The sequence below is a fragment of the Strongylocentrotus purpuratus genome, unplaced genomic scaffold (genome assembly GCF_000002235.5).
Source record: "Strongylocentrotus purpuratus isolate Spur 01 unplaced genomic scaffold, Spur_5.0 spur5_scaffold_14, whole genome shotgun sequence".
NCBI lineage: Eukaryota > Metazoa > Echinodermata > Echinoidea > Camarodonta > Strongylocentrotidae > Strongylocentrotus > Strongylocentrotus purpuratus.
Window position 1 is genome coordinate 37,248,932 of NW_022145599.1, and position 23,357 is coordinate 37,272,288.

Genomic DNA, 23,357 nt, shown 5'->3' on the forward strand with positions numbered 1-23,357 from the left:
TATGAAGAGTTGCAACATATTTACCTTAATATTTTCTTCATATTTTTAATGCTGTTATGTTAATTTATATGTAATTTTGATATTGTTACCTGTTATGAAATTTTTTATCTTTGTATATATTGTCATGATGATGGAAATAAATGTCAATTCAATTCAATGTCAATTCAAAGACCATTTTAATCACTAATCGATACTGTAATCGATGTAAGTATGTTGTATACCATGGATAGTCATTACGGAAAATAACATGCATAGATGAATATGATATATCAGGTGCACAACTATATGAAAATATCTGATTCAATCAACCTGAAATCTCTCAATACATGTCCATAAAAATACACAGCACTTGGTGTCTTCAAAATAAATAGAATAAAAACATGACAACTCTCATACATAGAATACATGTTATACTTTATCTGAATGATTATAGGTTCAGATAATGAACTAACATTTACTACATAAATTCACCTGTTTATGCCTCACATATTCCTTGGTAATACATACCAAGCCTACATACCAGTTATTGCCACGTTTTTTATTAAGTTCATTAATTATTTTGTATCCACCCTTACATAGAGATAGAGCAACGTCGGTCTGGCGCTGCTCAGTGGCTGCCAGGCTCACGATCGATTGGGCAAAAAGAATTTCCATTTTCGGTTGAACTTAATAAAATTTGAAGTGGACTTTAAAAGATTATTATTATTATTATTATTATTATTATTATTATTATTTACCAAGGTTAAAAAATTAAAAGATGAAAAGTCAAGTTTTTTTTTCAATCACTGTCTGATTCTGTTGTGTTGCTACATTCTCATCATTTAAATATAGGCACCTAATTACTTTATGCGGCAAAGAACTATCTCTCAAGATTTTATTTCATTAAAGGTAAAGACCAGTATTGGCAACGCCCCAATTTCAAAAAATGAAATGGAAGCTCTCATTACCAATCATGTGAAAGAATATGTTTTGACTAATACATGATGATAAAAAATTTGCCGGGAAACTGCCTACTAATTCATATATTTGGTAAATTTATTTCTCTCATGGTCTGGTGAGAGAGATAGGGTAGTCCCATATACATCTTTCTGTGTATAGTGCTTGTAACTTTACGAAGAATGAGCCAAATTTCTTATCATTTTGATGATTCCAGAACCTTGCAGATGCTAGATGCTAGATGATCAACCTTTTCTGATCGATTCCACAATGTTTCTTTCACAATGCAATCGCATGACCATAACTGGTCTTTACCTTTAAGCATAAAAATCAGAGAAACAGATTGGTGAAAATTCAACAATTTAAAATTAATGTTTAGACAGAATTCTTGATTTGCTGATAATTGTATTCTGAATGAAGTGAAATGTCAGAATGCTACAGTGAAAGGCCAAAACATCACTTTTTCTCTTTCTCTTTCTAGACTAATAGAGGTTCATTAAACATCATGTTCTCAATTAAATTCTGAGTACAATTGGTGGAAAGTTTTATCTAGGAGGTAATAGAAATTACAACATCTCAATGGATGAACGAATGCAAGAACAATCTTACATGACACTATATCCCTATAGTCATAATACCAGTTTGATATTCATATAGATCTCAACTCACAATCATTCATAACTTTCATAACTTACCCATTAAAAAAAAAACTTTCACCAGTCTGTTTCTCATATTCATTTGCTCTTATCAAAATCAACAAAGGTTTGATTGGCATTTAAAAACTTATTCATCAAAGTTAAACCATCATAATAACTTGCTGTATAATATCTTTGGTAGATGATGGAGGAGGTACATGTACAATAAAGGCATCATGAAGAAAATACAAAACATCAATATTATACAATTTCAATTTCCTCAGGCAAGCACTGCAAATAGATCGAGTTGTAAGAAGAGATTCACTACGTTACCTCTTACAAATATGTACACGTGCCCAAAGATTGCACACACAAGAAAACTCATTTTCTAAAGGATCATTCCATACAGGCATTGTTTTAAAAAGTGAACATGTCAATAAAACTCTCATTGGTATTAAATGAAGTAATCACTCCCGACGACCAGTTCACACAAAATGGTTTTAACCTGCAAATAAAGTAGAATCTACCCAACACATTGAGGTAATATAATGTTAATGGAGAGATTATGTCACTGTAAGCTTGCACAAGATTTTGCTTTTTCTCAGTATGGTGTTTTCATGACTGTTTTAAAGATAAATACAGTGTCACTGTTGACACACTAACTTAAATTCACAAAAGAGGTTAATTGTAAGCCATGGTTTAAAACGCCATAAGCATAGAACCTATATGATCTTACATCTAAAGGGCAAGCAATCCATTTGCTGATAAACACTTCTTTACGTTTACTGCAGTCCACGGACGATGTTTAAATTATGATTTAGACCATATATTAATTAAACCTCTTTCACAAATTCTAGCCATTTCATACACACAATATTCCCTATTAAAGAACTCTTCACATACCAACTCAGTCATGTAAAAAGTTGATGGGAGTCAAAGGGGTAGACTTCACACTAGATGTACTATGAGGTAAGTCCTGCATCTTTGGCCATAGTGTAGAAGATCCCTCCACTGGTAAGTAGCTCGGTGGGTGTGTCAAACTCTGCTATCTCTCCTCCATCCATCACTAAGATTCTACATGGACACAAAATAGAATGATTGTACACACAATGAGTGAGTGAGAGAGAGAGAAATAAGAACTTAGAGAAACAAATCACTGTTTGACTGAAAGAGAAATACATAACATATTACAAACACTGAACTGAAAAGATATTTATTAAAAGACCATAATACAAATGACTATACAAATTTGTCAAATATATTACCTAAACAATTCTCATGTCTTGGTAGGTTATCATTTTACATAAAATCCTTATTAAGGACAAATGGATTATAGATCTGAGTCTATTCTTTGTTTCATTCAGCTTGAAATAACATTCGATTTTACCAATACCATCTATTTATCAGGGTGGACTTCCCCTTTTAATCCAAACATTAAATTTACTATATATAAATATCAGGAAGGAATTCCTGCCAAGAGTACAGAAAGATTGAAGTTGCAAATTTGAGCATCATACCTGGTACTATCCATGATAGTGTTGATCCTATGTGCTATTGTGATGACTGTACATTCTGCGAACTCTGTTCGTATTGTAGTCTGGATGAGATCATCCGTCTCTAGATCCACTGCTGCAGTCGCTTCGTCTAAGACCAAGATCTTGCTCTTCCTCAACAGCGCCCTCGCAAGGCAGATCAGCTGCCGCTGACCAACACTGAAAGGTAAGCAGACAATATTGATTAGCTTAAAGTCGTTTCAGACATAGGAATTAAAGCAGCCTCATCCAAATAATAAGAACTGTTTCACATCAAGCAATTCACTAGTTACAACTGACCAAAGTGCTTACATTATCACAATGACAATCGCATCCTACTGGGTAACCAAACACTACCATGATGAAGAGAAGTAATGTGTCTTGCTCAAGGCCCAGTCACACAAAGGGGACGCACGGCCAGCGCATAGGAAATTTGCAATTTTGGCCAGTGCGTTGTCGTTCGCTAGGTGTGCGTCATCATGCGTTACTCGTTCATCGAGCGCGCTGGACCAACGCTGGACCAACGCTATGCATTCTTCGTCATTCGCTGTGTGCATCAGGATTTCTTGAGCATGTTTAAATGTATACGCCAAAAGGACGCCAGACATGCATGGAGCGCGCCAGACCAACGCAGAGCACACGCCCTGTATACGCGCTAACTTCTCCCAAATTCTGACAAAAGTCGGGCTCACAACTTTTTCAGATTTTCAATGCGCCGGCCGTTCGTCGTCTACGTGTGACCAGGCCATAAAGGGCGTAAGTCACTGGTCACTGGTCCCCACGAGGAATCACACCAGGGGTGGTATTCTGAACATTGTTGTAAGTTTTGTGTTATCTTTTGTTGTATCTTCCAGAGATAACACAGCGCTAATATTGTTGTAAGTTGGTATTCTGAACATCATTTTATCCGTGTTATCTCTTGAAGGACCGCCTCTATCTTATCTTTGACCACTGTTGACACGCCCATTTGTATGGACCCTACCAATCAAAATCTGTTTTATATAAGCATGATAAGTAGGTCAACCAATAGGAATACTTTATGCCTTATCTGAAAATGCGCCTAGTGCATAATAATCTTGGGCGTAATTAGTTATTTTTAGCGCTCATTGCACGCGTCATCATATGCACTGTGGCATGTGGATCATGAAGAAAAATCACGCTTTCACTATATAGGTTTAGATGAGAGCATTAAAATCATCATATCCTAGCATGTAATTTCTTAGAAAGTTCTCATCTGTAATGTTTCCGGTCAACACACAATTTCTCCTAACTCGTCTATTGGCACGAAGTTGGTTCTGAGCAAGAAATATTACCGCTATTATATCAACACGAAAGATACAACAACCCCCTACCTGTTGTAAATATTGTTGTAAATACCATGCAAGATAAGATAAGATAAAAGATGCAACAATTTTCAGAATACAATTATCGTGTCATATTATCTCTCGTGCGTATATGCAAATGAGGATTAAGCGCCATTTTATTACTAATAAGCACAATTACAAGCACACCAAAGATTGAACTCAGGCGCAACCAAACAGATTAGAGAAAAGATACAACAAAAGATACAACAAAAGTTACAACAATGTTCAGAATACCAACTTTATCTTATCTCCAAAGATACAACAATATTAGAGATAACACAGGGTTCAGAATACCGCCCCAGGAACTCAGACTAACTCCTTTGTTAAAGCCGATTTTGAACAAAAGCTTAAGACGAGCAACAGGTTTAAATTTGAGTAGAATCCTGACTGAGCTACAATTTGAACAACAATGTGCCTTCATTGAAATGAGTGAAATATCAGTCAGACTATGCGCCTCAGAATAGAACTTCTAGAGAGATGGGGCAATACAAATGCATAATATTATTACAGTCAAACCTGTCTATAGCGGCCGCCCAAGGGAAACACAAAAGTGGCCTTCGTAGATAGGTTCCTTTAGTACATGTTTCAATGAGAAACCATTTCCAAGGGAAATTAAAAATGTTATCTTTGTAGACAGGTGGTCGTTGAAGACAGGTGGTCCCTATTAAAAGCAGGTTTGACTGTATTATCATTCTTAAGATCATGAAAGAAAAAAAAAGATGACAGACCTGAGGTTTTCTCCTCCCTCTGCACACTCATACTGCAATCCCTCAGGAAGACTAGAGATGAACGTTGCTAGATGAGACAGTCTAAGAGCTAGCCAGACCTCATCATCAGTATAGCTCTCAAATGGATCCAGATTCATACGTAGAGGTCCAGCAAACAGGACAGGATCCTACAAATGGGTTACATATTATCAACAATACTTATTCATGTACATTTTAGGCTAGTACATTTACTGAAGGTAAATACAATTAATAATACTTGAAATTCATGCAGAATTGCAGATGACATTATTTCTAACTCTGTCAAGATGTACATATTGCTCATCATAATAAGATAATGGAGACTATGATCTCTACACTTTGCCACTTAAATTCAGTATCATGTGATAAGAAACATTTCTTTGATTTAAAATGATTTAGGGAAATCCCGAATTGTGATGCAAATTCATACAAGCCTTTGAAAGATATCTAATGCTTTGTTAGCAATCTTCGCACAGACACAACACACACACACGCCCCAAAATATATGGTTAGCACAGTTTGAGATGAATAGATTAGATATCAATCTCAGAGTCAAATTTGATTTGAGTCATGTATCTTACCTGAGGTATAATGGTGATCTTAGACCTTAGATCTTTGAGACCAATCAATGAGATGTCCACACCATCAATCTCAATGTGACCCTCAGCAGGTTCAATGATTCTGAAGAGAGCCATGGTCAGAGAAGATTTCCCTGCTCCTGTCCTTCCAACAACACCAACCTGAGAACAGACAGAGATCAAATCCATCAGGTACATGCACTCTACAGCGACACTCACACATAGAAATGAACATGTTCATGCTCATTGAAAGTTAAAAGCATTGGTACTCGTTACTGTATTTGGTCATTGGTTTGCAGAAAGTTTCAATTAATGCACCAGGGCGTAAGATAGTGCAACATAATCTGATGGTGGCAAATGCATATTTACAAACAAATAACACTGAAGCTCAGATTAGTAGGAGGTGATACATATTCATATCAAAGGACCATACGAAATGTTAGGTACTGTTTAACTATATACTGTAACTCATTATAGAGACTGTAAAAGTGGCTAGCATCAATAACTTTTGCACAAGGTAAAAGTAATAGTATAACCATGGCAATAACATAACCCTCTCCTTCTTGTAGTATTCCACAAACATTATACTCTACTGATTCAGTTAAACATGACACTGAATCCATTCCATGTCTAACCTTAGACCTCAGCTGTACTTTGTAGAACTCCATCTTAGACTAAACTTGGATATGGGCTTTGCACTTCATGGTCCTCAAGTGTGCAATTACTTAGAATCCCTACAAACTTGGCATTAGTTTGTTTCATAAAATTAATAAAGGACGGATTGCCCTATGGACCTCTTCAAAATACATGTATATCTGAGGACTTACCTTCTCACCAGGCTTGACAGTAAAATTGATTCCTTTGATGACAAGGTCAAGCCCTTCTCTATAACGAGTACTGTAGTTGATAAACTCTACTTTGCCTTCATCAGGCCATGACTCTGCAGGTCTGTTGTCTGCTACTATAGCAGCTGCCTAAATGTGGAAGAAAGAAGACACCTCATTGTGAATATAAGACACCTCATTGTGAATATAAGACACCTCATTGTGAATATAAGACACCTCATTGTGAATATAACTTCTCATTATCGTGATGTCATTTTATCAGAATATATATTGTTTCCTTTCTTTCATTCACTCAAAAGAATGTTTTTGTTGATTCCTCCCGCTCTCTCTCTCTCTCACACCCACCCACACACACATTTTCTCTGTCTTTCCTTCTCCCTCTCCTCTTCTCTCTCATGTCTAATTTCATCTTTTTAACACTATCAATAGTGTATCATCATTAATTGAAGTTCCTTTGTCTCACCCGTAGTATGAAAAAGAAATTAGATAATATGAACAGACAGTAATTACATCTACATCCTTGAACGACAATTACCCCAACAAAATAGAATGTGGCCACTGTCCTCAATCACAGAAGTTATAGCTGTCTAAGGTTTATCATCCAAGATAGGTAATCAACATACAATCATCCAAGATAGGTAATCAACATGACATACAATCATCCCAGATAGGTAATCAACATACAATCATCCAAGATACGTAATTAACATACAATCATCCCAGATAGGTAATCAACATACAATCATCCCAGATAGGTAATCAACATACAATCATCCAAGATAGGTAATCAACATACAATCGTCCAAGATAGGTAATCAACATACAATCATCCAAGATACGTAATCAACATACAATCATCCAAGATACGTAATCAACATACAATCATCCAGATAGGTAATCAACATACAATCATCCAAGATACGTAATTAACATACAATCATCCCAGATAGGTAATCAACATACAATCATCCCAGATAGGTAATCAACATGACATACAATCATCCCAGATAGGTAATCAACATACAATCATCCAAGATACGTAATTAACATACAATCATCCCAGATAGGTAATCAACATACAATCATCCCAGATAGGTAATCAACATACAATCATCCAAGATAGGTAATCAACATACAATCATCCAAGATAGGTAATCAACATACAATCATCCAAGATACGTAATCAACATACAATCATCCAAGATACGTAATCAACATACAATCATCCAGATAGGTAATCAACATACAATCATCCAAGATACGTAATTAACATACAATCATCCCAGATAGGTAATCAACATACAATCATCCCAGATAGGTAATCAACATACAATCATCCAAGATAGGTAATCAACATACAATCATCCAAGATAGGTAATCAACATACAATCATCCAAGATAGGTAATCAACATACAATCATCCAAGATAGGTAATCAACATACAATCATCCCAGATAGGTAACCAACATACAATCATCCAAGATAGGTAATCAACACTCATCCAAGATAGGTAATCAACATACAATCATCCAAGATAGGTAATCAACATACAATCATCCAGATAGGTAATCAACATACAATCATCCAAGATAGGTAATCAATATACAATCATCCCAGATAGGTAATCAACATACAATCCTCCTAAGTGATAGCTGTCCTACAAGATTACCAGCTATCATCCTAGACAGCTCATCACCTAGATGGTTAAACACCCTGCTGTGGAGGGGAAAGACGGTTTCTTACCTCTGTCGGTGCTTCAGAATATTCCTTGACTCTCTCCACAGAAACAATATTGGTTTCTAGCTCACTGGTCATTCGCACCATCCAATTCAATGTCTGGGTGATCTGTCATATCAACACAGAGAATATAGAGCATACAGTTTTTAATGGTCATCTAGATACAGCACAAAAATATGATACCCGTATTGACAATTTTGAGAGATTGAGTTTGGAATTCTAACATACTTTGTTTGGGTAATGCACCAACCTGCAGTTATTCAATTGTTTGGATAGTCCTGACTAAAAGATGTTTGACTACTATACATAATGTACAAGAACAGGACTCAATGTCTCACTATTCCAGTTGGAATAAACCAATGGTCACCCATTAGGCATTGTTTGCTACATAGAGGGAGCAAGTAGGTATATGTAGTGCAGTGGGTCATTAATAAAATAAAATGAAAGATTACCTGCAGGGCATAGCTGATGGACAATCCTACGATGCCTGAGCTAAGATTGGATCGACCAATCACTGCAAAGAGAGCCGCAAAGAATACGATGCAGTTCCCAACACACTCTAGTCTCAAGGCAAGCCATCTGCAATTATATGCAGAGTAACATTTGTCAAAATAAGAAAGCATGTTTTCATAACATGTACAAAGTACATCGACTACTATCTTGATTATCATTGAAACTGAAATTTAACTTAATTACAGATGCAAACAGAGAGAGAAAAGACAGAAAGTCCAGAAACAGAGAAATGAGAGACACAGACAGACATCCAATATACACTTGTAGACAGAAAACATAACATGTTACATCTTACAAAAGTAATGACCGCAGGGTAAAGTGAAGGAGAAGTGACAATTTCACACACACAACAAAAATAACACAAAAGTGTGTGAGTCTGACAACTGACAAAGACATGGACAAATACAACAATTAGAAAATCACACCTGGGCCCTGTCTAATAAAGAGTTACGATTGATCCAAATCAATCCCAAGTTTGCAATCTCCTATCTGTTATGTACATAGTTGCGATTGAAGTTGCGATTGATATCAACTCTTTGTAATACAGGGCCCTGAGTGGAAAATGGTAGAGAAAATGAACGAGATTCAGAAAGATAAAAATCATTTGAAATCATAATCTGACCTGTTTGAGATGATATTAGGGTAGTATGTGATATGATTGTTATCAATCAGCTGCTCATTGTGTTTGATGAAGTCTTGCTGACATTGATATGCTCTGATGGTGCTTGTACCAACGATCGTCTCAGAGAAGTGTGAATAGATGGGTGAGCGTGACACTGACTCAAGTCTCTTCAGCTGACGGGACGTACAGATGTAGAACCGCTAGAGAAAGATAACATAATAATAAATATATCATTACATGATGACAATTGAATGATAGTTGTTTTTCTCAAATTGAATGACCCTTTAAAGCATTGCTTTTATAGTTTATATTGTAAATATATTAAACAAAAACATTATTTTTGGCAGAAACAACTTTGCTACTTATACAAATTAACTGTAAAGTGATCATAGAACTGTTTGTTCTGGTTTACTATTTCATAAATAAACTTTTTAAATTTCAAATTTCCCTAAATTTTCACTACACTTATAAGGGGCATCTAACAACCTTATCAATGGATGGTTTTGACCTTCTTTTTTTTTGGAGGGGGTGGGGGTGTTATTTGAAATGTCAAGTTATATCACTTCTTTTTAACCATTTTCTGTGCATAGGCTACATGTAGATGGGGTAAAATTGGCCTGCTTTTCACAGGCTTTGGGGATTAGTGCGACTGCTTCCATTCAAGTTACCATACTCCTCTACATATAATTTGAAAGTCAATGCCGTTACAGATACGTGTACAGTATATTCAATTTCACTATAAGAATTAATATAAAACAACATGATGAAGTTTAACAAAACAGTTAATAAAACAGACAATCAAACATTGAAAATACATTTGTGCAATTATAAAAGGCAAGCCAAAAACATGTGATAGATGTACATCTATGCTAGACAACTGTATGCATGCACTATTTGATATGCTGCTAACTTATGAATCAAAGCAAATATTTTCACGAGCAAATTCTAATATTTCCAAAAGACAATTTCTGTTCTAGTTGTGATATAAAAATATCCTTCATTAAGGCATGTTCACATATCAAGAGGTAATCCTCAGCAGCTTTTCTTAAAGCGTGTAAATAGATGGCAAGTGCATGCAACAAAGACCTGAGTTTTGTCTCATTATTAGAGATGTGGTTTTACCACGTCATTTCTGAACAAGGCTGTAACATATAACTTACAAAACGGTGCTGCAAACTTTTTGAGCAAACATCAAATTAATAGCCACTCATGCAAAGCAAATCATATGGGAATTGGGTAAAATAATAATAACAACATTTTAGAAACATATAAACCCAGAGCACCCAGGGCTAGAGGCACCCCTAAAGGGGTGGGATAGGGGAGTGTGTGATATCCCCACAAAAAAAGAGATTATGTGAACAAAATAGAATATTTCTTTTGTTCACGCCTCAATGACAGATCAGAAAATATATTATAACACAATAATTTTTAAAAATTGAAAATCTCAGGACCGTTTCTCCTGTTTTACCAATGTTAGATCTGACAATACATTTTTTTTCTAGCTCATTGACGAATCTTTGTATTACTTGTCTGCCAATTAGGTCCCACACCCCTCTCTCACCAGTCAAACAAGGTTAGTGGTGTCTCTGAAAACAAATATTAGGTAGTGGGTAAAAGCAAAGCAAAGCAAAGCAAACATGTCGATCAAATACAGATAATATTGGGAAGGGATGAAATACAAAGGGGTGCAGAGCAGCATGACGTGCAGTAATAGGTATCCATATAGCTAACCAAATAAATATACAAGCATTTTAAACATGATATACATTATTATCACTATGGGATTGTACATGTAATATGATGTTCTTCTTGGTATTATCTGTGTGATTTGCATGTTTACGTTATATATGTATAAGATGATGCAGTTGACTGCTAAAGCATATGAATTTTAGTTTGATGTTTTGCAATGGTAAATATTTTTATGTACAATTTATGAAATGGAGCGAGAGGGTAGATATGCTACGTTATTTGTATAAGTAAGTGAGCAGATTGTATGTAAAACAGTATATCTTTTCAAAATGAACAAATGTTTATTCATTATTTTGGTAAAAAAGTGTGAAATCAAATTTCACAACTGTTCTGCATTATTTTCATTTGCAACACAGTCAAGATGAAATTCACTGCCCTTTTTACACATTATCAAAGCTCACCTTTAAATTATTTCAGCTAAATAAAAGTGTTTTTTTAAAGAACTCTCACTCAGGCAAATACCAAAAAATAAACTTGTTCATTTTAAAGAGATATACTGCTGTAAATGTATTTAACTAGGGAGGTATCAGATGATGCTGTTTTGTAATGCATGATTATGAGCGCAACACCCATATTTGAGAATGTACAACTGGACATCATATTTTGATAAACTGGCAGGTTAAATTGAATGCTGTGTATGGTTGAATATGAAGCTTGTTCAAGGATCATTTTTGGCACACCTTGTCGTGAATGAATTGAAGAGACATTATGTGCAGTCACCTCAATGCACGAATCTTAGGACATTCTGAGATCTCATTGCCTGGAATTATCCCGTTTCTAAATGTAGCGAGCGAGTGAAGCAAGCGAGCCCAGCGCAAATATGTAAAGTCAATAGACAAGATATGATATATATTTTTGGAACTTTGTTCTGAAATAGAAGGCTATTCGGGCACTTCATTGCTCAGATTTGGAGGCATGCTCATGGAGGCACGCTGCCTGATTTCATCATGTTTCTACAGGTTGCGAGCGAGCAAGAAATAAACACTTGTCTGATTACCTTTAAAATGCTATTTCCTCATAAAATTAAATACTCTTTTGTATTGCTAAAATTCTCTCTCGCAGAACCCTTAGAGATGTCTTTGGCACCCAGGTTGAAAAACGCAGGCCTAGACCATGTGATTTTAAAACCACAGGCAGTTTCAAGAAACCATCAGAAGTCCATGTTCACATTCATGAACATCCGCTTCCAACATAGACATTCATCATATTCAATGGATGTCCGCACATTAGACCTCTACAGTTTCCCGTAACAGGCCAAAGTACTTCTAAACATCTTTAATATGCACTGGCATCCCACAATGACATGATACTTGATGGGATTAATAAGAGCTGGTACAGTGTAAGTCCGGTCGCAGCACTGTGACACAAATGAAGTATTTCTGAGTATTCAAAAAGATGAAGTGAGAGACTCACAAAATGGTTCATTAAATACCAGCATTAATAGCAAATAACCAGAGCTTATTATTTAGTAAATTGGAAGCTGAGATGAATAGCAAAATGGAGAGAAATCTTTGTGAATGGCTTTGTGGAAGAAAATGAGTGAAATAAAATTTGATGAACATAAAAATTCAAAAAGGCTTCATACAACATCGATTAGGATCATTTTTCCATCAAGTCTTCTGTAAACAAATTGATAAATAAACGTATAAAATAAGGGTTTGAAGAGAGAAATACTCATAATAAATTAATCGCAAGACAGAAATTATCAAAACGGATCACAATTTCATGGATTTACCAGAGAAACAAAAACAAGACACCGTAGACCTAAACATAGGATAACAAGTTAGTCATTACACTGGGATAAAATTGTTTGGAAATTAATAAACTGGTACCTGTCATCTGAGAATATGGAGATTGTGAAAACAAATAAAAAGTGGTCAGAATAATTAAAAATTGCTTGCTCAGATGATCATTATTCACCAAAAATCATGCAATGAATTAGAGATCATATGATGTAAAGAAATGCGATTAGTATGAACTATTTGTGCAAATACATGTTTCATATTCTGTGTGGAAGTGGAGGCGTAATATATGTTGAGAAGTACATGTAGATGTAAGCTCTGTCTGATAACATCAGTATGTACATGTATCTACTAGTATATTGGCAATTAATTATTTCAAACATAGCCATAAAAAGCATGCTAGTTGCTAGATTAGGGCTAAATTGTTCTGGCTCGCAAATTGAATGAGAATTATCTGTCAAAGAATGAAATCATTTAATTGAATCAAAATTAAATAATATGCAAACAAGATTTCTTTTCATTTTTTCTGGGATATTTACTGTATACTGGAATATGCATTACAACGGCAAATAGATAAATAATTGATGAATGGATACATTATGAACTCTTTAAAGGCAAGGACTATTCCATTGCTAGGGAACAAATCTCAAAGAGGCAAACTTTAATTATTGGTAAAAGATATTATACATAGACGTTGCATGAAAACAAACAATTGTTCTTTCTTTGGACTAAAATTTAGTGTTCTTAATATTTGCAATAACAGTGTTAGTTATGTTTTATCATCTCATTCTTTTGGGGGTAGGATGGGGGAGAAAGTGAACATCTGAATTATTTTATAAGTTCTTAACCTATCTAAAAATGCCAAAATTTAAGACCCTGTTCTAACAATTCTATATTTTAGACAAACATGGTCTTCGATGGCATGTACAGTAGATGTACCGTATGTATTAGATGTCAGACGCAATGTATGCAGAATGATTTCTTTTTGTTTACAATGTGTTTCACATGTCCATGTTAACAGCCGCTTTCTATAATGTAAATTCATGTTATAATGATGAATGAGTTATAAGTCATGATCCTGCTTCTGTGACGTCGTAAAAGCTTATTATCGCACATCCCATACAACCCATGTACTGTTGAATGCAGAGGATGATTATATATGATTAATCCTGATGCATGAGTATGCATATGTTTATTGTTTTTAGGGGCCTTTCATGGTTCAGTGTATATAATTGATTTAATTATAAATAGTGTGCAACAGTCAGATTAACCTTATTTTTTTATCTTTTTTATTTGTTTAAACACTGAATGCAGAAATAACGAATTTGTATACATTTATTTGTAATTATAATGGGTGATTTTACACTCAACACCAGTTGAGGTTAGTGTTTGATTGATGTTCAATCCTAATCTAACACCAAACATAAAACAACATAAAAAGGGTTGACCTGTGAATTTATGATGCAGCTCAGGTTGCTGACCAACTATATTGCTTTTTATCAAATGTTGTCTCCTAAACTAAGCTTGACAGTCACCGGATAATTTCTTGTACCATGTACATATACCGGGTGGAAGCAGAAATTTCTTTATACAGTATAATGCAGCATTCTCTGCAATAAAAAACAATGAGAAGTGAAATAAAAACTTGAAACTCAGAAGATCAAAGAAGGTTTTGTTCTTTATTAACTAAAGTGAGACTTTAGGAGATACTGCAGTAATCATTGATAAGTTTAAATAAAACCTTAATTCTTCATCAAGAAAGCCATTGCTTCAGCTAGAGTGTATGGCATGGTTGTCTATGGTTGAAAGGATGTATAGCCACTGTAAGTTGGCTTATCAATAGCAGTGTTAGGATACAAGCCTATTAATCTGAATGGCTGTATTACAACTTGATTATGTGTCTCTGAACATCAACACCAACACCAACATCGAGTGTAAAATCACCCATTGTAAAGTTTAAAAGTACTGATACATGCATACAAAAGCCAAGAGCAATTATTAGTACCTGCATATAAATGAAAACCAGACTTAGAGGTAGAATGATGATGGTGAAGAGAGGAAGTACAGCACAGATGACTGCTATAGTCCTGATGTACTTGGTTGCTACTAGTAACATGGTCCTCATATTGTCACCCATCTTCGTATCCATCTCGTTTACATCCTTACCAAACCGGTTCAACATCTGACCTTTCAACGATGTCTCAAAGAATGTCATCGGATACCGGAGACACTTTACAACCATGGTATGATGCATGTGAGAGGTAGCCCTGACAGCGCCGGTGTACAGTAACATATCTCCACAATATATCCACATGCCTGTCAAAGTGGCAAGGGAGTAGTAAGTTAGGGGGGTTTTATCTATTTTATGAATAATATTAGCCATCATATTCATGTATGAACACTATTATATATATTCATGGGGCATTCAACTTTAAATCTGGAAACATTCTACAATACTGTTTAATTTTCTCAAAATTCTGAGATGAAGGGAGCTTGTCCCCCTTTTTTTCATTAACCACCTAAATGAAAAACAGCTACATTTCTCCTTCTGCATTGTATGATTGACTGTTTGATGCATTCTGGAGGAAACTACTACATGTATGGAAACATAACATACAAATAATATATGTTTGCGAGTGCATTAGTACATATGCACTGCACGCAGGTTAAGTCACATTAGGAAAATGAACAAGACTTGTCGAGTTCATTGTCCGTCTCGTTGTCACTTAACCAAATTTTATAAGATGGGGTCTACAATATGAGTATAAAGTTGAGAAATTGATTAAAAACCTAATCAAAAAGCAATTGTTCACTTGGTCAGCTCTCTGTCTTCGCCTACAAACTGACTCAGACGACCCCGGTTCGAAACTGAATCATATTTATCGGATGGTGACGTTACATGTCGGTCCCCTGACGTAAATAATCATATTTGATTGATAAACGTCTGTAAAAACCAAATTACAAACACACACACACAAGGAGTCGCACAAGCCGCCATTTGCATTATCGGATGACGTCACATCATGCAAGGTGCGAGCCCAGACAAACACATGTACAATGCGCTCCTTTGGTGTGTGCGTATCATCATGGAATATGAAATTGTGCGCATTGTACATTGTGCCTCTGAACTTTGAAGGCATCAAGATCATGAGTGCTGCATGGAGCTTGCACAGTGTTGCATACGACTTGCATACTGCAGCACAAAAATTGCATAGCCGGGGGCGATGGGAACAAAATTAATGCATAAACACACGACTTGAATACAGGTTTGCCATTGGCTACATTCTCGAACCCGTCTTATAGCAACTGTTAATCGTCTATATGTCAAAGAGTTTCAGTACCTGTAACAGAAATATTACTTCATGAAACACCTTCTAATTATATTATTGTTCTTGAATCTTGATCGTAAAGACTGTAATATGTATAATGTACCTAAAGGTACATGTAGGTGGCTAGGTGCACAGTCTTTATCATAAAATTTGTCTTAACAAATGTCTTAAAAATTGCTGTTTATTTCTTTTCTTCTTTTTTGGGTGCATTTGGTAAGTTTGTATCAATTTTTGTTCACACAGAGAGTCTTACATGTACAAATACAATTTAAATGAACATATTCATGAATGTGCAGACTCTGAAGGGTATTACCTCTTCAAGTTAGTTTGATTTCTTCTGTAGTTATCTTGTATGTAATTTTAATATATCTGTAAAGTGCTTAGAGACGTCATTGATTGTATTAAGCGCTGTATAAAAGGGGGAAATTATTTTTATTATTATTTTGTCATGGAATACAACGAGAAGGTTTCTGTAGTGCTAACCCCATGATTTGTGTACAGCGTATTTCTACACTGATTTAACAATGATTTTGCTTGGAGAGTTGATGTTTTTATTACATGAGTGTTTAGAAAGCAAGTACTCTGTACCTGCATACATGTAGTACACCTGTACAGCTGCTTGTAGTTAAGCAACAGGTGGACCTACAAATATATTACTGAAGGTCTGTCCTCTCTGAGGGACTTTGCAATGGAAGATAAATGACTATCGGCAAGGCTCTCGGGCATCTACAGTTCTACCAACTTTTTAAACTCAGGGGTACAAGTTACGAGAGCACTGCTTTAACACTAAGCCATCACAAAATACATCAAATTGAATCAAATAACTTTGGTGCACAACAAAAAGACCATTAGGTGAGAAGGGATAGAAACACATGCACTCAGGATATTGGATACAGCAACTAAAATGTTAGAACAACAACAAATCTTGAAATTTGCATGCATTATCACAGGGGACTGCAACCATATATTGTTTAAAAAAATCAAATGATTGATAATACGCAAAATGGTGAGGAGCGACAAAAGGGGTGAGGTATTCAATGATTGGTGAGCTGCTGACCTGTACTACAACATAGAACGTAATGAGTGGGACTGCCACTAGCATAAACCAAGGAGTTGAGAAGCAGATGATGATGAATGAGAAGATAGTATCTAGGGCACACGTCAGGAAATCATCCAGCTTCTCTGGAAGGTCATGGTCGATGACATCCACGTCTTTTGAGAAATGGTTGAGATGACTACCACGTTGGATGGTATCAAAGAGAGCCATTGGATAGCGAATGACGGCATTGAGAAGATGGATATGAAGGATACGACCGGATCGGATGGTTCCTAGACGAAGGATGCTGACGGCTGCGATTGCTATGATGCCTGATCAAAGAATTTTAGATGGAAAAATCAGAAAGAAAATGATATGACTGTAAATTTAGTTAATCTGTCATCGATGACATTGCATCATTTAAAGCCTATCGGCAAGAGTTTGGCCAGAAGGGATTAGACCTCCCTGTGTGGTCCCTGGCAGGTGGTTATCTCATCAATTCAGCTCTCAATTAATATAAGAAAAAGGGGACCGTGGGGGACCAACGGTTACCGCTTAGGCATTGTTTGCTATATAGAGGGCAAGTAGCTACAAGTAGTGCAGTCACGGTTTATGCTTTTGATATGAGTAAGAGTCAGAATCATGAGACAAATGAACGGAAAGAGATTGATCATTAGTAGCATGAGACTGAGGCACACAATGTTTTATGAAAGTGCCACAATAGACTTGAGAGTAGAAGACACATTAACAAAGTAATGCTTGGAAATCCGTTCTGTGCCCTTCATCGTCCTCTAGGAAGAAGGTCAGATGTTAATGTCAAAGGGGATTGAGAAAAGACTTGTTGACTCTAGAAGCACAAAAACAGAAGAGATTATTGCACGTAGTATTGGAAGATGACTTAATGTTACTCTCAGAAAATATGGATGACCTCCTGATATATATCTTCTCTGGAATTATTTAACAAATAACACCCTCTTTCCTGAACAAGTTACATTTACTTTCTTCTAGCTTTCTTCAATTACAACAGTCAGTAAGGCTTCCATCAATTTCATCAGGTAATAGAAGGCTGTTGAAAATATTAATAGGTTACTGTTAGAAGTAGGGATAAAGAATGAGAGTGAACTGTATCATTGTCTACTGCACAGCCAAGTTGTTCATGTAGCTGGTCACATCAACCTGTCCAACAATCATATAAAAGTGACATTCAAGAAGAAAAAATATTGAAGAGAAATAAAGAATGTTCAATTTTTCTCATCATTTAATAGTCATTTGTAAAATAAATCTCACTTTTGAAATCTCTTATTACACCACACTAAAAGTCCCACACAAGTAGACATAGGTTAAAGGCTGGCAGAAGCTTAATTTTTGTTTTAGAAATCCTTCTTTTGTTACAAGCCTGCCTGAACTATTGAAAATTTGCACCCTCCAATTTGTAACTAGAAAAGAATAACCTGACAAAAACTGTCAGCATTAATTTAACCCAGTCCCTATCAAAGGATCAGGAGCTGAGGTAGACCACTAGATCAGAAACTGTCTAGACTGATTCCAAACACCCTATCAAATGATAAAGTACTGAAAAGTCAACCGGGTCAGATACTGTCCTAGACTAGTCCCTATCAAAGGATCAGGAGCTGAGGAAGACCACTAGATCAGAAACTTTCCTAGACTGGTTCCAAACTCCCTATCAAAGGGTATAGAACTGAAAAGACATCCAGGTCAGATACTGTCCGAGACTAGTCGCTATCAAAGGATCAGGAGCCGAGGAAGACCACTAGATCAGAAACTTTCCTAGACTGGTTCCAAACTCCCTATCAAATGATAAAGTACTGAAAAGACATCCAGATCAGATACTGTCCTAGACTAGTCCCTATCAAAGGATCAGGAGCTGAGGAAGACCACTAGATCAGAAACTTTCCTAGACTGGTTCCAAACTCCCTATCAAAGGGTATAGAACTGAAAAGACATCCAGGTCAGATACTGTCCGAGACAAGTCCCTATCAAAGGATCAGGAGCCGAGGAAGACCACTAGATCAGAAACTTTCCTAGACTGGTTCCAAACTCCCTATCAAATGACAAAGTACTGAAAAGACCACTAGATCAGAAACTTCCTAGACTGGTTCAAAACTCCCTATCAAATGGTAAGGTACTGAAAAGACAACCAGGTCAGATACTGTCTTAGATTAGGAATCAAAGGATCAGGAGCTGACAAGAACAGTCCAATTAGGGGCCTGTTGCATAAAATTATTGTGCTTATTTGATATTTTGTATGGCCTTTTAGGATACTATACATGAACATACATTGCTGCAATCATATATACATGAAGGTTAATATGAGCAATAATTACCAAGCAGATTTAAACAGGCATCAGTAATAGGCAAGGCAAATATTACGTTTAGTTTGCTTTTATTTTCCAAGTATATATTTAGGTGAATACATTTAAAGCAGTTATTTATTTCAAGAACAAAAGAAAATTAAGTCGTGCAATACTTCTTGTGACCAGCCAGCATATATACAAACCTGGACAAGGCAGTAGAGTACCACAAATGGAACAGAAGTTGGAACAAACCAAGGCGTTGAAAAGCTGACAACAACTATAGAAATGAGAGCCTCCAGGATGCACAAGATGACGCCTTCTACCTTCAAGAACAGTGTATAATCTACTACATCCATGTCCCTTGAGAAGCAGTTCAGTAGTGTCCCTCTCAAGGTGGTATCAAGGAACCTCATAGGGTATGCCAGTACAGCCCTTAGGAGCATGGCATGAAGATTACCTGATGATACGATGGTTCCATAGCTCAGAAGCAGCAGAGCAAAGGTCGCAACTACACCTGTGTAAAATCAGGGATTCTTGCGTTAGGCAGAACAGAAACAAATATGACATTAGATGCTGCTTGTAAGTATCGGCTTGCATGGTGATGTAGATATACAGACTCCTGAGGACGAATAGTCAAACTGTTCGAAACGTCGAACCACTCATCCTCTCCAAGCGCTATAGTTCTCCTTAGAACTATAAGCTAAGAAAGATAACAAACAGTCCTTTTCAGGACTACACACCCCAAAGAAAGATTACCGAGTCAGAGTCCTTTCCAGGACTCCTCAACCCTCTCTCTCTCTCTCTCACATGGTGCACCCGCAATCCTACTGTTTAAATATGACATTATGCCGTGGGCCATGGGCCATCCAGGGATGATGGATCGTATTTTCCAAAAGGAGGGCATCTCTACACCCCTCCCCTTCTGATGAATAATATCATGTTGTTTTGTTTTTGTTTTTATGATGCAATGCTACATATTATACTTGTCATCATGCTTGGTAGTATCTTGATCATTTAGTAAATGAAGAAAAGAGTGAGCAAAATTAATGCCGGGATCCAGGGGAGATCCATTCATAGAATCAAAACAGATTCAAATATCTGCTTTCTGTTCTTATTTGATATTTTTGTTAGCCAGGATCACATTGAGTGAAACCTGGTGATTCAAAGATTACACGTAGGTACAAGTTAATGGACATCCCATTGATATGTGTGTTTATTTTTAATTCATAGGTATCAGTGTATGTCGGTGACCTGGCACTTATAATGGTTTCGTGAATCAATGTCCTAGTATTAAACACCTGATATCACCTGTTTTTAGAACAATACAAAAAGCATTTTTTTTTTTTTGCAGTTTCCTTTTGATGTGGTTGTCGATAACATGTATCACATTCCCATTACTAGCTAACGTGCAATAGGGTTTTATATGACATGATGATGCAATCTATATACAAGCTAATAATGCAATTTTTAAAGTACCGCACAAATATGTACATTTTTTTTTTCCAGTGCAATCTCTGTCAGATGTCTATATTGTCTATATTAAAGACAAAATTGTGGTATATTTTCTAAGCTGTAATATAACAGCATTAGTTTCAGTTTGTTTTTATTTGACATACTGTACAGTTATTAAACAACTTAATGAAAGGTGGACTGGCTGAATCGGAGCCTTCGTTAAATACTTTTACATGTAAGGTTTAATATGTCACATTCCGAAGAAGAAAATTAGGACAAATCAATGTTTAACATACTTTAAAAAATAACTAAACTCTGTGAGGGAATTAATAATTTAGTTGTTAACTGTATATGCTTTTTCTTTATTATGAATGTGTCCACTGTATCTTTTTTTGTGTCGCCCTGTACTCTTTCCAATAAGAACATGTAGACTGGGTGTATTTGTGCTCTATGTATTAATTAATAAAAGATGATTTTTTTCAGAAATATAAATGTATGTCTGCGCATATATTCTACCCTACTACATGATTTCTCCTTTATGTAACGCAAAAATAAGAATTTGAGTCATTATGAACTTCATCTAGGCAGGTTTTCCATCACCTAAGCTTATATCGTGCTATAGCAAAAATATTGTAAAGAGAAAATAACTCATGAACTACAGGGTGCTGTGTCGAACCATTTGTGAACCGAAAATAACAGAGAAAAAAAAATAACGTGCAGAAGAGGTGTCTAACATACATATTATATACAAAAATATTGAATTCTTATTTCTGTTACACACTCCTATCGGTGCGGAAATAAAAGTTTCTCAGCAATCATACTGGACTTACAAACCAAGTAGATTTCAATACAATGTTGAGTGCATGCTTGAAAATTATTAGAGGGTTAGGTGAAACAGTATCAAACATGACAAAAGACATATACATGCTAAGAGATTAGGCTACCTGGACTATGTAATAGATTATCCCGAGAGGTGGTATAATGATCATAAACCAAGGCGTGGAATACGAGATCACAGCCAACACTGACACCACTTTCAGGAAACAATCCAGGAAGGAACGGATCTTGATCGGGATACCAACATCGATTTCATCCGTTTCCTTGGCAAAGCAGTTGAGTAGCGCCCCCTTGAGTGTGGTATCATAGAAGGACATTGGGCAGCGTATAATGTTTGTAAGAAGCAGAGAATGGAGGCATCTAGACGCAAGGACGCCACCGGTGTACAGCAAGAAACTAGCAGTGGTAATGACGAGGCCTAGCGCAGAGCATTAATTGAGGTAAAGGATGTAGAAGCAATAAATGAGTATCAGGGTATATTATTGATAAATTAGAATGTAAATGAAAGAAAGAAAGAAAGAAAGATTACTGAGTCAGAGTCCTTTTCAGGACTCCTCAATCCTCTCTCTCTCTCTCACATGGTGCACCCGCAAGCCTACTGTATAGAATGTAAATGTTAGATAGTTGCAAAGCAAGCATGTTTCTCTATCTCTCATGTACCTGTACAGTGAAGAAAACTACTGCTATGGGTAAGATCATCACAAGGAATAAAGGCGTGGCATAGGAGACAAGCAGTAGAGCAGTCATCCCCCTGAGATAACAATTAAGAACAGATCGAAACCGGTGGGGAACGGTAATGTCAATCCCATCCATTTCAATGCCAAAGAAGTTGATGAAGGAACCCTTCAAGGTGGTGTCAAAGAACGATGCAGGCAAGCGCAGGACTCTCTTGAGAAGGATCTGATGAAAATGACCAGACGCTCTCACCCCTGCCTTGTAGAAGAGGATGTAACTAGCATACAGGAAGACTCCTGGTGCAGGGGATGGAGGTCACGGGAGTGGTAAGAACAAACAGTTGATTAATTTGAATGACACGTCGATTGCCACTTGTACTTGACAAGAATTATACAGTAGGCTTGCAGTTGCACCATGTGAGAGAGGTGGAGGATGGGGGAGTCCTGAAAAGGACTCTCGGTAATCTGTTTTTTTTTATGGCTTGTAGTCCTGAAAAGGACTGTTGGTGTAGTCTTGAAAAAGACTGTTGGTTATCTTTCTTAGCTTATAGTTCTAAGGAGAACTATAGTGCCGGTTGGAGAGGATGGGTGGTAGGAGTGGCTCGACGTTTCAAACAGGTTGACTATCCGTCGTCAGGAGTGGGGAATAGCTGGCGTGCGTGAGCTTAAGTCACTGGGATGCGGTGCAACCGCAAGCCTACTGTATATCTACATC

At 36.4% G+C, this 23,357-nt stretch overlaps 1 protein-coding gene across 5 annotated transcripts in view; it reads right to left on the reverse strand.

The window, feature by feature from the left end:
* Window positions 1–1,251: 1,251 nt before the first annotated feature.
* ABCC1 (ATP-binding cassette, sub-family C (CFTR/MRP), member 1) overlaps window positions 1,252–23,357 on the reverse strand; it is a 49,758-nt gene continuing 27,652 nt past the window's right edge. The window contains exons 22-30 of one of the 5 annotated variants that reach the window (XM_030983889.1): window positions 17,386–17,696; window positions 9,509–9,708; window positions 8,826–8,952; window positions 8,380–8,481; window positions 6,619–6,765; window positions 5,795–5,953; window positions 5,196–5,362; window positions 3,089–3,283; window positions 1,252–2,645 (exon numbers count right to left, since the gene is read on the reverse strand). In XM_030983889.1, the coding sequence (XP_030839749.1) occupies window positions 2,534–2,645; window positions 3,089–3,283; window positions 5,196–5,362; window positions 5,795–5,953; window positions 6,619–6,765; window positions 8,380–8,481; window positions 8,826–8,952; window positions 9,509–9,708; window positions 17,386–17,696 (1,520 nt within the window). In that variant the 3' untranslated portion in view covers window positions 1,252–2,533. 5 annotated transcript variants of the gene reach the window in all.